Source organism: Condylostylus longicornis, unplaced genomic scaffold (genome assembly GCF_029603195.1).
Source record: "Condylostylus longicornis isolate FDR11 unplaced genomic scaffold, ASM2960319v2 ptg000028l, whole genome shotgun sequence".
NCBI lineage: Eukaryota > Metazoa > Arthropoda > Insecta > Diptera > Dolichopodidae > Condylostylus > Condylostylus longicornis.
In genome coordinates, this window is record NW_026577997.1 from 98,530 (window position 1) to 115,879 (window position 17,350).

Here is a 17,350-nt window from a genome sequence, read left to right on the forward strand (position 1 = left end):
ATTAGTCAAAAATCTGACGACTTTCAATTCTTTAGGTATTTATGCATGTATGTTCATAAGTATTAATTTTATGTCTTAAATTCGAGTTCATAAATATATGTGCTAATTGTAATACATAAATATTCATATCTAATGTATACATACATTGTATGTAATACGTACATATTCATATCTAATGTATACATACATTGTATGCAATACGTGCATATTCATATCTAATGTATACATACTTGAAAATCACTGGAATAAATCCTTTAACTAAATTTTTTTTAAGTACCCCATCTCAGTTCACTAATTTTACATGCCAATACGTAAATATATTTAAAACTCTGTGCATTCGCCTTATTTCTAATTTTGGTAATTTTTTGTTTTTTTACTTCGATAAGTTTCAAAAACAAAATCATAAATGTATGTGCTCCATCAATTATATCAATTAAAATCAAATTTAAAATCAAATTCAAATTTAAAATGAAATAAAATTTTCGTTTTTCATTTAAGATTTTTAATGAATTCATTATATTAACTAAAATATTGAGTTGTAAACTATCATTTTGCTACTATTTTAATGATAACCTTTGAAAACTCTGCAGAACCAATACTTATTAATAATGGTGCACCTTGCCTGGCGTTGAAATATTAATGTCATGAGTATTACCAACCGATGACTCTTTATGTGCAGGTAAAGCTATATGTGCGACATTAATAGGCGGAGCAACAAGTCTGAAAGTAAGATTTTCGTTAGATACCTACGTTTCGATCTTAAATTTGATCTAATACCTTCTGACATCTCGTGTACAATAATAATTGGCGGATAAAATATGTGCTGGTCCCCCGGGTACTTCAGGCGGCGGCTGTGTACGGGCTGCTATGCCATCTTCAAATCTTAAAGCATTAGTGTATTCTCGCTGAAAATGTTTTTAATATGATTTTACAAGTAGTGAACAAGTAAAAATTTTTCCAAATCTTTAACTAAAATTTTTGATTTAAAGCGTATGATCGTCTTTTTTTTAAATAAATGTATTTTTCTTATCTTAAGATTGAAGACAAACGTATAATTTTGGAAATTAAAAGTACAAATTTTTTTGAGTTTCTAATTAGTGCAAAATCCTAAAGCGAGGGTTTTGCTAATGTTAGGTACATTATACTGCTTGTGTTTATAATGAATCACTATTCATCACTTTATGTGTGAATTAATACACAAGCTTTTAGCTTCTTTTGCAATCCTTACTGCCCCATTACGTTTTGAATAGGTTAGCTATACTGTTGATAAAGATAAATATAAAAATTTACTAGATCAAAATTTAAAATTTTAAATGTTGTTTGTAATTTAGTCATATTCAGCAAAGAGTTTCAATTCTGAAATCATTTCAAATTAAACTGTGACTGGACTCACAGATAAATTAAAATATAAACTGGGGTACCCTACCTATTCAATTCTTTTTTTTTTGTATTACGAATATTAACCATGTGAAATGTGGGGTGCTTTATACTTAATTCTAAGCGAGACATCGCATGAAATTATTGCCTTATAAAACTCAAACTAACATGTAGGTTCTTATTTATTAAACAATACTTATATACATATGTACATTCTTGGGATATATTTGATTTCAAAAATGCTGAAATGCAGGACTTAAACATAATTCAGTTCATGAGTTATTGCAGAATTATAAACAAGTACTTCTGAAATTAAGTTGAGAAATGTAAGTATATCCTATAGCAGCTTAAAAAACAATTAAAATTGCTCTAAATTTTTTGCGTTTGTAATTGCACTTAAGTTCATAGAATAGTCAAATATGATTTACAAGCATGTGAATCTTTGCACAGTAATTATGTTCACATATTATCTATTATAATTGCATAAGACAATTTACTTTTTTTTATAGTTGGCACACACATGTATATCTTAGTTTTTAAAACAGTTTCGATTACTTACTCCTAAAAGAAAAGCACGCACTTTTTGCAAAGCTGATGCTATATCACGCCTAGCCATTTAGAATAAATAAAATAATTAATTTTGCAATAAGCTTTAGTGAAACTTTTTCAACTTTTTAATACAATTCTTGAGTTATATATGATGGCTCGTTCAATTTACATTGTCAATCAAAATTAGTGATGGGAACTATCAAATATCCACTATCGAATAATTCGAGTTGTTACAAATAACTTATACTTTTCAAATATGCGAATGAGTAAGATTTATTCAATATGTTCGATACTCGTCTATCGAATATTTTTAATTTTTCTTCTTTGTTAAAAAAGATTTTTTTTTTACTTAAATATTTTAAGTTTTCTTTACATAAAATTGTGTGAAAAAAACACGGTAATATAAGCAACATGTTAGTATCATAAAGGAATAACAATTGCCAAATAAAATTGACCACACTCTCAGAAACTAAATACAATGTAGTAACACCTTTTTTAAAAGGAATTTTACACTAACAGTTTTACCCTAAATATGTTGATATGAAAAATTAATACTCGTGTACTGCTTAAATATTAACCCATTTAGATGGCAGTTTTAAGCTTACTTGAAGCTCATTTCATATCCACACAAACATTATTTGTTTTGAAGAAGGCGTGAAAAAAATTTTGCTTACTTGACTTGAAATGTTAATAATGCCTTGAAATATAATAACGTCATTTTAATCTAGTTTTTGGTCTTTGAAATTAACATTGTAAAAACCAGCTTGGGTTTCGAGACGATTTAAAGTCAAGTATGCAACTTGCCATGTAAAAGAGGCAAATATGAAACGTGAACAAATGACAAAAACTCAAAAATGCAAAAATAAATCACCTAGTCAGTTTACTTTTACACACCTAGTCAGTTTTAAAATTTTGAAAACATATAGTTGAAAAAAAGTTTAAATTAAATGTAGAAATTAAAGAGTAATGCAAAATTTAAAAAAAAAGCAAACGTGGTAATTTTAAATTCAATAAGTGTATACGTAAAATATAATTTTTGTTTATTCTAATATAAAGTGTATTATACATTATCAATATAATATCTGGCATACGTTACATTATCTATTACAAAAGAGCTTTGAATTCAATGCAAATATTATTCGATATATTCGATACCGAAATATATTTAATATTTATTTATGCGATAGTTAAAACTATTCAATATTCGAACTTTCGATGGAGCCCAGAACTAATCAAAATATCTTTAAAAAAGTTCACACGGTTGATTTTAAGTTTACTTTTTCTGAAAGCATTTTTGACTCGCTTTTATAGCAATGTCTGATACGATTTCTATAAAAATAAATACATAACTAAAGTAAGAAGATCAGAGCAAACTATAATGGCTATAATTTTGTTTCGTAAGTTGTTAACGCAACATAATCCATTTCCATTTACAAATATTAATTTTCATGAAAATATTATTTTCTTTTCATTTAAATTGACATACATACCTGTTTTCTTAAGTTTATCTTAAAAATATTAAAAGTAATAAGAAAGTTAAAATCGTCGTGGTTCCCTAATTTTACTTTTTCATCTGTGGCCCCCTTAAAATACGCTGTGGCCCACTGGAGGGTAATATGGCCTCGTTGAAACACACTATTTTAACATATACATTTGCTTACGTAATGCCTAACTAAAATCGTTGATACCGTTGGAGTTACTTTCCTCCTGTAGAGTAATTTTTAGGTGATAAAAAGAGAAAAGCATATTTTCTATGAAATTACTCACGCATTCTAGCAACTTTTCTTAAGAAATTAAACATAAAATAATAAAAAAGAAAAAAAAATTGATAATTTTGGTTTTTTTGATAAAAATACAGTACCTAATTTTTTATAACTTTTGTTTTTAATATGTTCATTTGCATGTTTTTATTTGAAATCCTAATCTTTTTTAACTAGAAACCTTGCTTTGAAATTTTTATTTGTTTTTTTTTTTTTTTAAATTATGCTTTTTCCTTTGTTATATAATGGTGTTTTTTCTTAATGTTTTTGTTGTTTCTTTAGAGCAGTGATTCCCAAAATGGTCTATATAGACCCCCAGGGGTCCATGAAGATCTGCTAGAGGTCTACAAAAAATATGAATTTAATTAAGGGGGTCGAATAAGTATCAAGGGGGTCTAAAGAGTCTGTGAACCTCTGCTTTAAAGTAATTAAAATTAGTGTTGTTTTTCATAACCAATAATATAATCTAGCGATTTTTATATTTCTGAAGATGTAAACTAGCGATTTTTGTTTTTTGAGACGGCAACACTGATTGCAATACGGACCCAAAGTAGAGTTGTTACTTTGGCCCAAATGGGCCAAACATGTCCCACGTTTCTTCTTTAAATTCATTTCGATCTCACGGCCAATTTTTTTCATAAAAAGTCGTATTTTGCCAATTTTCTAAATATTAACGAAAATTTTACTCTTTTTCAAAAATTGTTTATATAAAATTTGATTATAAGCGTGACAAAATATTAAAATAAAGTTATAAGATTGTATATCGGAGCTTTAATATTATTATTTCCTTATTAGATTGGGCTTTAGTTCTTAAATAAATATTGCAAAAGTTTATACGACAACACTTTTTGTTGTAACTTGTTATATGTATGTATGTAATATGTTCAAATTATGTACATATCCTGAAAATTTTTCAGACTTCATACAATAGAACACGTACATATTTTTGTGGAAGATATTCTGGGCTAGTTTTAACGACTCTCCTACACTTGATCGGGGCGTAGTTTATTTTTGAAAGAGGTCGTTAATCTTTAACGGTACACAGTAGTGCGAGGTGTTTTTTTTTACATTTTGCTTGAGACGCGTGCAGACCGAGTGTAGGAGAATAGTAAAATAAACGTCGCATGTGGGGGAAATTTTGCATTATTGTGAGAGACAAAAATTATCGTTACAAATATATATGTATGTATATGCACACATGTATGCATATGTATTGTTTTTTCCTATACAATAAAAAATAAAAGTTTATAAGTACTTGTAAATAAATATCTACATATGTACATATACACATAATTTATGAATTTTAATCACTATTATTGGAAAAATGTCAATGTTCTGAGAGTTCAAATATAATTGACTCAGGAACTGCAGTTCTCTGTTGTTCGTTTAAAGTTCGATTTGAAAAACAATTGCAGAATATCCACTTCTTTTGATTGCTATGTTTTCTATTGGATCTAGACCTTGGAGAAGAGCTTTTTCTATTTTAGAAGAATTATAAATATAAACATAAGTATATATAAGATTTCAAATTATTTATTCGTGTATACTTGTTGGAATTGTCCATTTGAGTTTCAGTGTCCGGAAAGTAAGTTCCAGAGAACATAGATGATCGATGTTGAAACCAGTTTCTGTCTTCTAATGACATATAAATCATCAAACTTCTTGCTATAGCAGTACGAACCTTTAATAAAATAAGGTGGTTTATTATGCATTTATGACAAAACTGCTTGGCGTCTGGATAAAACTACATATGTAAGACAAAATTACTATTAATGTAAATACAGAAAACAGGTGACTTTTTATACATTCCTAAAATGTTTTCCTTGAAGATGATCTATAATTCTAATTTCCTTGAAGGTGATATTGAAATCGAAGTATTTACACAACGTAAGAAGATTTATACAGAATATTTTTAGTTTTGAAAATACAATAGATAGTTATAAGCTTAAATAAGCAGTTGTTGCCTTTAAAAGTTTTTAACCTAAATAATTTTAACTTTTTAATACATATGTACATATGTATGTATGTATGTATTATGTTTAATATTTTTCCATTAAATATTTTGGCCGTATATGCACATAATGTATTTTTGACTTATGAATTTTGTGCAAAAATTTAAATAGAAAACAATTTTTGTTTTATGCAAAAATTTCCTACGAACTTTGTAATTACTGTATGTAATTTTGCTCATGTGTTATTTTATCCATACACTATTGATTTCATTATATGTATCAACAATATACAGGTCGTGATCTGGAATTGGTGTTAAAGTTCTCTAGGGCTGATTAGTTGATGTTTTTTCTTATTAAAAAATGTCCCTTGTGTAGGGAGGGGAAAACCCAGAGTTCTAGGTACGTTTTAGAGGTTTAAAGAAAATCAGATTAAAAAGATTGTGCCTCACAAACGTCAATGACAGCAGGTAATGTCAACACTTGATGTTAGATGTACCTTTTTCGTTTAATAGTTACTAAACAGCTAAATAAACTAAATTTTTCAAAAAAATGTTAATTATCAACTTCAATAATTTTTTTTAACGCCACTTCCGGACCATTTGAATATGTATGTATTTATGTATGTATATAGTTTTCTTACTTCACCATTCATGAAACAATATATTAGTGCTATGAAGAAGCCTTGAAAGGAACGAAGAAAATGCGCTGTATATGACCAAATAGCAAATATAAGGACACTTTTGTCGGTTGGCTCAAAATAAAATAGTATATGAGCTATTCCTAGAAGTGGTAGTAATACAATTGCTGCACGAACTGCTTTTCTAACTTGATCCAGATCGCTACTGTGGCTTTGCCTTAGTTTCATAACTAACACTCTTATAATGTTTAACAAAAAAATAAGATTTAACTAAACAATTTTTTTTTATTATAAGGTTTTGGGTGTATTTATGGAATTATGTTACCAAAATGACAGCATGGCGTGGACCTTCCAATATTAAATAATATGGGGTCAAATTGTAATTGAACAAACATTTTTCGCCTTTATGATATTTTACCGTAAAAAATTCCCAAACCGCAGTCATTAATAACGGTGCTCCCCAACCTATAATTGCATAAGCGATATATGGAAATCTTCCTAAAAAAGTTTATATACAAAAAGTTTATATATAAAAAATATGAATTTTTAAACACTTGTACTTGTTCCTGTTATCCATGTAACACCACTGTGTAAATAAATTCCTTCAATTAACATCCACATGAACATAGCCGTTCTAGCATATTCCAAAAGGAAATACAAGAATTCGCATAAGTACGGCTGTTAAAAAAAATGTTTAACATCAATAATATTATTATAAATTTTTTAACTATTGTACAGTGTTTTCGATTCCACTTGATGATAATTGAGATGCATCAACATTTTGTCTTGTTATTTTTTGGTCAAAATAAATAATTAAACGAATTATCACTTGAATTTCCATAGCAATAAATAAGTTTTTGTGAATTTTTGTTCTGGAATTCCGTAAACTTTGAAAATTAAAAAATATTATTAAAGACAGCAAAAGTGTAAAAAAAGACAATATTAATCCAGTTGTTTCTAAAATTCTTGTACGTTTAGCAATTTCATACTTTTCCTAAAAAAATACAAAATCATTACTTTTTAGTGTCAACATAGAGTAACTTTAGTTTTCTTACATCACAATTACCGCCTGTATTACATTTTTCTATTAGATCCCAGACTTCTCCCCTGAAGCAATTTGAAAAATTTGTCCAACCATTTGAATTGTTTAACGATGTCTGTGATTCGAATTTGCCAATCCATCTGCCATTATAGCCACACGCTCTTTCTGCGTAATCTGAAGTTAATAATCAAAATAATTAGTATATATCACTAGTATGTTGATATTATGAAGTAACTTTGAAATTGCATATTTTTCTATACTCACGATCTTTGATTACACCTATTAAACTTGGACATTTTTGACGTACTATAGTTCCCGCAGGTGTTAAGGGCCAACACAAGTATTTATCCCATGTCCAATTACAATAAACTTTATATGTAAAAAATTAATTATAGTTTAAAAATTTGTAAGTGTACTTGCATATTCAAACCATTTTTTTTCGATGCGCTACAATGAGATCTAAAAGTTAATCCATATAATATTTTCACCTATCTCTCATAGCTTTGACAGTAAAACGCGTTAAATGTGTTTAAAAAACATGCGAAAAATGCCTAGTTCATACATTACATACAAATTTCTTATTATACATACTAAACTAAAAACATTTGGTGGATGTCATATTTGTATGAAATGTATGAACTATGAATTTTTCGCATGTTTTTAAACACATTTAATTACACTATTCTTTAACACACTTTACTGGCGAAACTATGAGAGATAGAGGAAAATGTTATATGGGTAAGTCCTAGCTCTCATTGTAGCGCATCGAAAAAAAATACAAATTTGGAGTTTTTAAACAATATTTCAAAAAACAAAAATTCTGACTTTGAAACTATCTTTGACATAATTTTCAAAACTATAGCTCAGTTCAAATTGCTTGTAATATAAGAAGTGAAAAGCAATCAATCGCCTGCAAAACAAGCTCCCGTTGTTCTATGTCGCATGGTTCCAAACTTACAGGCGTTTATTTATATGCAGGTATCTTTTTTCAACAGGCTGTAGCTCGAACACCAGTATATCAAAAAGCCCGCCCCCCCAGACAATTTTTTGCTGGAAATTGATCAAAAACCATTAGATATAAGGTCGATTGGGAGATTGTAAGTTTTTTTTTGTTATGTCAGAGAAAGGAAGGATTTTTTACTCTTCTGCTTGCATATTGATATACAGCGGCAAAAATGCCTTTTACCTTAATTGTAACAGCATAAATAAAGAAAAAGAAAGATTGTGTTACAAGAACAGATCTTTTTTCCATACATATTAGAATTTTTCTGCAAATCTAAAAAGAAATGTGCAAACTTTGGACGGGAGTTTTATATGATCTTATAAAAAAGAACAGCCAACAAAAAATTTCAATGATTTTTTTTTATTTTTAAGGTCTCTTCTATTTTTTTAAGTCCATATAAAGTAGTGCATTCTATTTCTTCGTATATTTGTAAAAGAAGCGGTAATATGTAGGAAAAATGAATATTCTTGTCTTACTCATGCTTCTTTATTAACGGTAATTGTAATTTAACAATCTATATTATACATTCGGATAAAGGGATCATTTGTACGTATGGTCTCTATCTACGCTAAAACTGGGATCTTTATAATCTGAAATTATTTTATTTTACTGAAAAATAAAAAATAAATAAAATTGCAATATAATTGTTTTGCACATACATACGTTTATAACATATGTATATATACAGCACATACATATGCATATGTACTCGTACATATTATGCCAAAAAAAGTAAAAATAACTATACGCATCACAAAAATATTTACTTGCATTATAAACTGACGTTTCATTGTAATTAGATAGACATTTATATTCGCTATCAATACTTGTAGAAATCAAATGATCAATATAGTGAATGTCAGATTCGTTATCAATATTCGTAATCATAGAAGTTTCCTTTGTAGGTGTTGTAAAATTTCCAAAAGTTTCTTGGGTTACGTTTTTAATTAAGTCGAATTTTTTTGTTACCTCAAGTGTACTATTTTTTAAATCCCAAATTTCTAATTTAAAACAGTTTGATAAATTAGCCCAACTATTATAATTTTTTCGAGTAATATGTATTTCGGAATTTTCAATCCACTCTCCATTAAGACCACAAATCCTTTCTGCAAAGTCTGAAATATTAAAAAAATTTTAGTCAAAAATGTAGACTATATGACTAGATTTTAGTTATATTACAATTTTTCAATGTTTCCGAAAAATTTGGACATTGCTGACGAATAATACTACCAGCAGGGGTTGACGGCCAACATAAATGCTTTTCCCATATCCATTTACAATATGCTATAAATATATCAAATATCAAAACTGTATTTATTTAATTTCAAGAGTTGCCTTTGTGTAGTTCTCATAGCGCTTGCAACTGATCGTCATTTTTTAAAGATCAAACAAAAAATAGTTTGGTTTTCAGAATGGTATACATATTAATAAAAATAGAGAGTAACAGACGGAAATATTAGCTAACAAAGTTAAAGCATCTTTCCAGTAAAAATATATGCACTACCACATAGAAAGTAGCAGTGGTGAATCTGCAAAACATTTAATTCGACAATATTTATTTTCATTTAATTTTTCGGTGCTCGTACATATATTTTGTGTCGAAATTATGCAAGTACATGCAACCGTTTTTTTTACAAAAGTGGTGATAAAATTTACTAATACGATTTATCAGAAGCAAAAAAACAATAAATTCTTTGCAAATTTTTATCAACTGTGCACATTACCTAAAAAAGTGAAAATAATTTTTTTCCACATACGAGTATTTACTAATTTCTATTATGGAAATTGGTGATATAATGGATCTTAAAAACAAATATTTAAAAATGAATTAAAGATTTTTTATTTGTTTATATATGTATCTTGTTTAATATTTTTTAATATTATTGATTCTCGCAAAACTTTAGTGAACAATCTGTTTCGTTATATTTCTTTTTATACCCGTAAGAACGTATGTATGTATTCTAAATTTTCCTTACCGTTTGTAACGCTAAGAAATAATGCTCTGAGATATAGACTCAAATATATGTTTTTGATCAACGTCGAATTCTGAGTTGATTTAGCTTTGTCTGTCCGTCTGTCCGTCCGTCCCAACTATAACTCAAAAACTAATTAAGCTAAATTCACCAAATTTTCACAAATAATTGTAGTAAGTATCACAACCCTATTTAAATTGGACATGATCGGGATACCGATTCGGGTAGCTGCCATACAACTTCAAAATTTATTTGGCTATATTTCAGGAACTATTAAAGGTGTAGTATTAAAAATTCACACAAGTGAATATATTAGCTGGGCCACTGTGTTTGATAAAAGTCGTTGAAATTACTTGGCTCCTTCTAGTACCTGCCATACAACTTCAAAAGTTATTTGGCTATATCTCAGGAACTATAAAAGCTATGGTTTTGAAATTTCACACAAACGAATATATTAGTAGAGCTAATGTGCCTGATAGAAGTCGTTGAAATAGATGGGCTCCCTCTGGTAGCTGCCATACAACTTCAAAAGTTATTTGGCTATATCTCAGAAACTGTAGAAGCTATACGAGTAGTATTGAAATTTCACACAAAAGAATATATTAGTAGGACCGATGTGTTTGATAAAATTCCTTAAAATCGCTTGGCTCTTTCTGGTAGCTGCAGTACAACTTCAATAGTAGTTTGCACACACGGTATTTTGAGAAAAAACAGTACTGAAATTTTGCATAATTTAATATGGTAATACGGCAACTTAAAGTCATAGTCTGTCCCATAGTCAGTTATGCCATATTTATTCTCGAACAGGATGACAAATTCGTACGGGTATCACAGAGTTGACAATGTCAACTTTATTTTCTCGTTTTATACTAGGTTTTTGAACGAACATTACTGCTTTCCGAAATGAAAGATTTTTTCGAATGCTTATGTATAGCTAAACCTTGTTTCTCTTGTTATTGTATACATTTACGACAATATTTACGATTTAATCTGAGTCTGATGAAAGCCGACGTACATGTAAACCCGTGTTTGACATCAGATTTTATTTGAGGGCAAATAATGGAAATTACACTTTCTCATCAAATTTTTTAAAAGTATAATGGCGACAATTAACTTGTTGCAATACTTATATTAACTCACACCGGATGTTTGGAATTTTCTAACCGATTTTAAACAATATTTTTGTTTTGTTTTTTTTTTTTCAGGTGGCTTGTATGGAAGATGAGCTTTCATTTCAACTTTTCTCTAGCGAAAGCCGATAGCTTTGAATCCATTAAAGCCAAATACTTCAAATTTTAGGATAAGTTGTCGAGTCTTGTGCGTACAAATAGGTTTCACTGTGGAGGTTGAATACGGCTCGGTTCGATGAGCCGTCTGACAACTCATTTTTCGTCCGTGCTAATCTAAAAAGTTGCATACTTGAAATTTTAGGAAATGTTGTCGAGTGTTGCGCCTAGGAATATACTACAATATCAAGGTTGAGGAAAGCTCTGTTCGTTGAGCCGCCGAACTACTCATTTTCTGGCCATGTTAATCAATTACAGCTACATTCTTGAAATTGGAAGGCTCGGTTTGTTGAGCTTCCAAAAAACTTCTGTTGAGCCTGCGATCAAAACTATAACTGATAATATAATATAAAATACTCAGAAATATATTGCAATATGGAGGTTTAACAAAAATTCTTTAGTAAAACATTTAAGTTTAAATTACATACTTTTACCGAAATAAATTGAGTAAATATGTTTTCATTAGGTACAAAACTTTTTGCAAAATGCAAGAAGGCACTGTTGGTTTACCTCTTTTAGAGGAAATGCAACTATTAATATCTTTGCAAAGAAATTAAGTATAAATATACATAATACGAGTCATATAAAATTAAGATACATAAAATCACAAATACTAAAAAACATAAAACAAAATAATATAAAAAAAAAACTTTTTAAAAAACAACCCTTGTATCAAATGTACTAAAAAGTAAAAAATTAATTTCGAATGGCCAATAAAAACAAAGTATTTCATGGTAAAGGCTAAAAGTTTTTTTTGAATATTCTTACAAAAAGTGATTGTAACAAACAAGCGACTAATTTTAAAAAGTTCTTTATATATATAATTTGTGCGATCAGCTGATTTTTGTCAAAGTTATAATTTTCATAAAAAATTGTTGCATTGTGACGTAAGTCTGAGATAATTTCAGTTCGATATGTAAACAATCATCAGACTTTATTGTGGATTTAATCTTAGATTTTGTCGTATAAGTAAACAGTACTTGTTTACAATGTTTATATATGTACTTATAGAGCGTGTACACATAAATATGTAAGAACTATATTTTGTTCATTTTATATAAATATATTTACATATTATGTATATATACATACATAAAATATAGATTTGCGTTAATTTTTAACCTTTTAAGCGCATTTACGATTAATAGTTAACGATTTCAATGTTTATAAGAAACAAAAAAAATTTTTCTTTGATCTTTGAAAATACGATTACGCATCCACGGTTTGGTATGCAATTCACGTGAATATTAAAAATGTGCTTACATTCATTTTGGACAAAAGATTTATTATGGCTGAAAATCATACAACTCTCTTCATCGTATACATCTGCGAAAGAGGACGGGTCTACATAATATATAAAAGGTTCGGTTAAGTCGCTTGTAATTATTTCACTTGTATTTAAAATAGGTTTATCCTTTATGTTGTGTTCGATTTGAATTTCAATTGAATTGAGAACTTCTAAAATTATATGTAATTGTTGTGTTATTTTTTATATTAAATGAGAGTTATACCTAAAGTTCCTGCGATGGCAGATTTTATCAAAAGCAATAAAAAAATATTTTTCCACATTATGCCCATTATCGTTGAAATAGAATTAGTTGCTCCTGAAAAAAGTTTATTAGTTATCGAAAAAATACTATTGTAGTTAAAAAAGGTGTTATAATTGGCAATATGAGATTATTTCTCGAATATCTTTTAATTTAAGACATCACATTTTATCCGCACCTCCAAATCTAATATTTTACAGTTTGTTACTTTAAGGTTTCAATCTTGTGCCTGGAGAAAAAATTTCAAAAAAGTGCCGGAACAAAAGTTGTAAACTCTTTAATACCTTTTCGGAGTGTACACGTTTTTGTTACTTATATATATGTTTAATTTTAAATATTGTAATCTTAAATTTTCTATCAGTTTGTATTAATAAATCAATATGATTAAAATCAAATTCAATTAAGCTTGGTGGTCATTTGTCAGACTAAGTGCTCAGATTCCGCGTTTTAAGTGGATGATCCGAAGTTCAAATCTGCTTTGATTTTAATTTCAAAATATAATTTTATATAAAAAAAATGTATTATTACAATGATAATATCAAAATTATTAAAAAAATCTGATGTGGTCAGCAACCGGTTGCAAGATGGATTGTCTAGTTTAGCAAAAACGTTGTAAATTTCCTCAATTAGTTCCTTAGATATGATTAAAATTGTCGGCCAATAGTGAAACTTTTGTTTTAGTCCTGACATTCCTAAAAACCTTTTAAATTCATTGTTCATTTCATGTTAAAATCGACCCGTTTAAACCTATCATGTACCAAAACAATTCATCAAATCGTTTCATCCTCGAAATAAGTTTAGAAATAAATTTTCTTGCAAATTGGTTCGGACAAACTTGAGATACTAATCTACACGGACAGACTCACAAACAGACCGCCAGAAATTTATCTAAAAATAGTTTATTTACGTTTCCCTACCATTGAGAAGTGCATTTTCGCCGAAGCTCGACATGCGTAATACATTATACATAACTTGTTCACATTTTCAACTTTTGATGAAACATATACGTTATATGTATAAGGTGATATAAGACGTTATATTATCAAGTTTAAATAAATTTTGTTAAGAATTTAGTGAATGACAGTTGACGTTAATACAATATTAGAGATCCAAATATCTCAACAGGAACTTTTTAGTCCCGAATTTAATTTTTGGAAAAAAAATACAAAAATCTTTGTGCTCCGTCGTTTTGGCTATATACACCTTGGCATTCTGCTCTAGCACCTGCATAACGTGCATGATCAGTAAATGTAGTTTTCATAATTATTATTTAATTATCATAAAATCATAAATGATAGGTCAATTTTCCTTTTTTATTGGAAATATTGTTTGTCTATGTATAATTTTTATGTTTAATTTACATTATTACAAGCCGTGTCACCTAGATTTTACGTTCATTTTTATATGTGCGCATACATACATATACGTATGTTAAATAACATTATACATATTTTGTAGAAAAATTTGAACAGCTTTTCTCAAAGCCTTCTCTACATTTTTAAAAAATATTTGCGAAATCGACTGCTAAATATTTTCCTATACTGTTGTTTTTTTTTTGTAAATAATTTTTAATTTTAGAAACGGTTTTACTCCTTTGTGTTTTAAAAAAATATACAAACTAAAATTAGAACGTATGTATCCATGTCTATACATGATATAAAAACACATGTATGTATGTATGTAAAACATGTATGTAAAACAAAACATATGTATGTATGTATCTAAATATATAAGTGATAGTAGCTGTAGGTACAAAATATAGGCAATTTAACATTTACAAATGTACTTTTGTTGTACATAGTATTTTTTTCATTGAAATAAATATGAAATACTAAAAATTTTTTAAATTTATTGCTCTGCTTAGAGTAAACAAAACTTAAACATATTATTATATTAATACACACATACGCATTTTGTTTAGTTAATTACGTTGAAATCTGAGAACTTTTAGATCAAATTCGTAGCTATAACAACATATTCGGAGGTATATTAAATTTGTATACAAAATATTTTTATATTTAAAAAAAAAACAGTAGTGTCATAGTCATCAATTGTTAGTTCGACCTCACTTATTGACATAATAAATTATATTTGGTGAGATATTCAATGATTGAATACATGACTAGATTGTCATTATTGCCATAGCAACCTTATATTACTACCTCTATCATACTATTATTGCATAGTTTGATAGAGATGTTATTTAAATATTTAGTGCTCAAAGGTATCAGGCATTTCGACGATTTGTCCATTTTTTATAATAACATCATAGTATGCTATTTTAGCTATTCTGCTCGATAGAGACATTATTTAAATATTTAGTACTCACAAGTACCTATGTATACCGCATCTTACGATTTATTAATAATTTATAATAATAACTACATGTGCGATAAGTACTTGTATGAGTTTCGTGAATCTAGAAAACTGTTTTCGCAGTATTTAGCACTTTTCAAAAAAAATATAAAAAATTGCTTATTAGTTTCGGTCCGTTGACTGTCTCTTCGTGCCTGTTTACAAAACTTTTACACCCTTTAAGAATAAAAGCTGAAATTTTGTATACAAATATGTAGATCTTTACATGTCATGCCGACAAAAAATATTATTATTTATTTTATATACACTTATTTAAATAGTATGATAACGTTTGTTAAATTTTGTTAAACAATTTTATGTAATTTAATTGACGTGCATTTTGCAAATTTGTACAAAATTTTTCAAAAAAAAAAATTTGGCCTCCACACTAAATTCTTTTTAAATTGTTTATGATTCTCTTTCTCAAAAATATAATACATATTGTATATTTACAAATGTTAATAAGCGGAGTCTTTTTTTTATTTAATTGGCTTGTAAATTAATAATTTTATTTTTTTTGTTTAATTAATTTTAGTTTACTGGAACTCGTATAAGAACTCTAAACATTAAATTTAAACACAACATCTTAAGCACAGTTCGCATAATAACTACATAAGTACATTCTTAACTGACAAAAAAAATTGCATGTTATGGACATAAAAGTTTTTTTAAATAATCATATAAAAAAATTAAAAAAAAAATTAATTTGAAATTACTTCAATTAGTAAATTAAGTACAAACAAAACTAACATTTTTCTGTATGATTAAAGAATTCTGTAATTTATAAAAATGTATATAAAATCTGAAACCACAGTAATTAGTAAAAAATTATTGTATATTTCAACTGTTTTCTAATCTTCACTACATAACTAGATGATACCATTAAATGCGCAATACATCCATATTTAATTTCACATCCCAAGAAAATATAATAACTTATGTCGTAAGTAAATGTGATTATTTGATTCCATAATTTTAGTTATACTCGTAACAACTCATGATTACAAGAAAAGTTTCAATTACCTTTTTATTGTGTTCTTCAAATATTTTATTGGAATTTATATAAATGTACGTATGTATATTGTTTTTACTGAAAATATATGCATTTATTTTATGCGGCGATAAAGTGTACCTCTTGATCTATTTTTAAAATTAATACTTCAACAATAAATTGCTGTATCGTCTATTAAAATTCTTATAAATTTTAGGCAAATCGTAATTTGTTGTAATACCTTTAACTGATTAACTTTATTTTTTTAATGATATATTATTGATTATTTTATAATTATTAATTTATAGAAATAAATTTTTGTTATATGACTCAAGCTTCTCAAATAAGATTTTAGACATTAGTATAACTTAAACCATTTCAGTTTAAGTTATGTGCGTATATTTTAACTGAAATATATTATTATAGACACGAGGATGTGTACATTATAATTTATTGGTAGATGATTACGTACTCTGTGTTTGTATTGCAAATCAATTAGATAAATCTGTTATTTTGAGATTTTTAATTATTTTCACTTGTTTACACTTTTTAAACTGTAATTAATTTGACATTACGTTTTCATATAAGTAATACAAATTTTATAAATAAATTAAATTAAAGAAGAATTGAATCTTAATTAAAAAACTTAAATAGTGTAGCTTCTTCCGTTTCAACTTAGAAGATTGAAAGTTTCGTAAGAACTGAACATGTAAAAGAAAGATGCAAGTTATTTTGTATACTGAAAAAGCACATATTTTAGCTTATTGAATTTTTTGAAAGAAAATGAAGCAGTTTTATTTTAGAACTATTTTGTTTTTATCAATACAAAGCTTTTCTATGAAAAACAACGTAGGTAGCTGTGCTCCATTTCTTTTATT

At 27.6% G+C, this 17,350-nt stretch overlaps 2 protein-coding genes across 4 annotated transcripts; both read right to left on the bottom strand.

Moving 5' to 3' along the window:
- Positions 1-479: 479 nt before the first annotated feature.
- Positions 480-2,101, bottom strand: LOC129607709 (NADH dehydrogenase [ubiquinone] 1 alpha subcomplex subunit 7-like). The gene is made up of 3 exons (XM_055518873.1): positions 1,937-2,101; positions 778-905; positions 480-720 (listed from the first exon to the last, which is right to left on the bottom strand). Exons 1-3 carry the CDS (start codon positions 1,991-1,993, stop codon positions 603-605), a joined length of 303 nt encoding a protein of 100 aa, XP_055374848.1. The 5' UTR covers positions 1,994-2,101; the 3' UTR covers positions 480-602.
- Positions 2,102-4,848: 2,747 nt separating this feature from the next.
- LOC129607708 (PDF receptor) lies at positions 4,849-17,108 on the bottom strand. 3 transcript variants are annotated; one of them, XM_055518870.1, is made up of 13 exons: positions 16,945-17,108; positions 13,091-13,183; positions 12,843-13,037; positions 9,500-9,604; positions 9,088-9,435; positions 7,582-7,686; positions 7,331-7,491; positions 7,012-7,269; positions 6,836-6,953; positions 6,601-6,773; positions 6,279-6,545; positions 5,234-5,367; positions 4,849-5,164 (listed from the first exon to the last, which is right to left on the bottom strand). In XM_055518870.1, the coding sequence occupies exons 2-13, from the start codon at positions 13,155-13,157 to the stop codon at positions 5,014-5,016; spliced, it is 2,082 nt and encodes a 693-aa protein (XP_055374845.1). In that variant the 5' UTR covers positions 13,158-13,183; positions 16,945-17,108; the 3' UTR covers positions 4,849-5,013. The 3 variants fall into 3 exon arrangements, with proteins under 3 accessions (XP_055374845.1, XP_055374844.1, XP_055374847.1); XM_055518869.1 differs by having other exon boundaries at positions 16,505-17,108; XM_055518872.1 differs by lacking the exon at positions 6,279-6,545 and having other exon boundaries at positions 6,694-6,773; positions 16,505-17,108.
- Between the last annotated feature and the right edge of the window lie 242 nt (positions 17,109-17,350).

What these genes read in the sequence shown, in the direction of transcription:
- LOC129607709 (XM_055518873.1), bottom strand. Translation starts at nt 1,993, where the DNA reads ATGGCTAGGCGTGATATAGCATCAGCTTTGCAAAAAGTGCGTGCTTTT. An exon ending in TGCGTGCTTTTCTTTTAGGA is followed by an intron (nt 906 to 1,936) that starts GTAAGTAATCGA and finishes AAACATTTTCAG; the next exon opens with CGAGAATACACTAATGCTTT. An exon ending in TGTACACGAGATGTCAGAAG is followed by an intron (nt 721 to 777) that starts GTATTAGATCAA and finishes TCTTACTTTCAG; the next exon opens with ACTTGTTGCTCCGCCTATTA.
- LOC129607708 (XM_055518870.1), bottom strand. Translation starts at nt 13,157, where the DNA reads ATGGGCATAATGTGGAAAAATATTTTTTTATTGCTTTTGATAAAATCT. An exon ending in ATCTTTTGTCCAAAATGAAT is followed by an intron (nt 9,605 to 12,842) that starts GTAAGCACATTT and finishes ATATATTTATAG; the next exon opens with CATATTGTAAATGGATATGG. An exon ending in ATACAGGCGGTAATTGTGAT is followed by an intron (nt 7,270 to 7,330) that starts GTAAGAAAACTA and finishes GTATTTTTTTAG; the next exon opens with GAAAAGTATGAAATTGCTAA.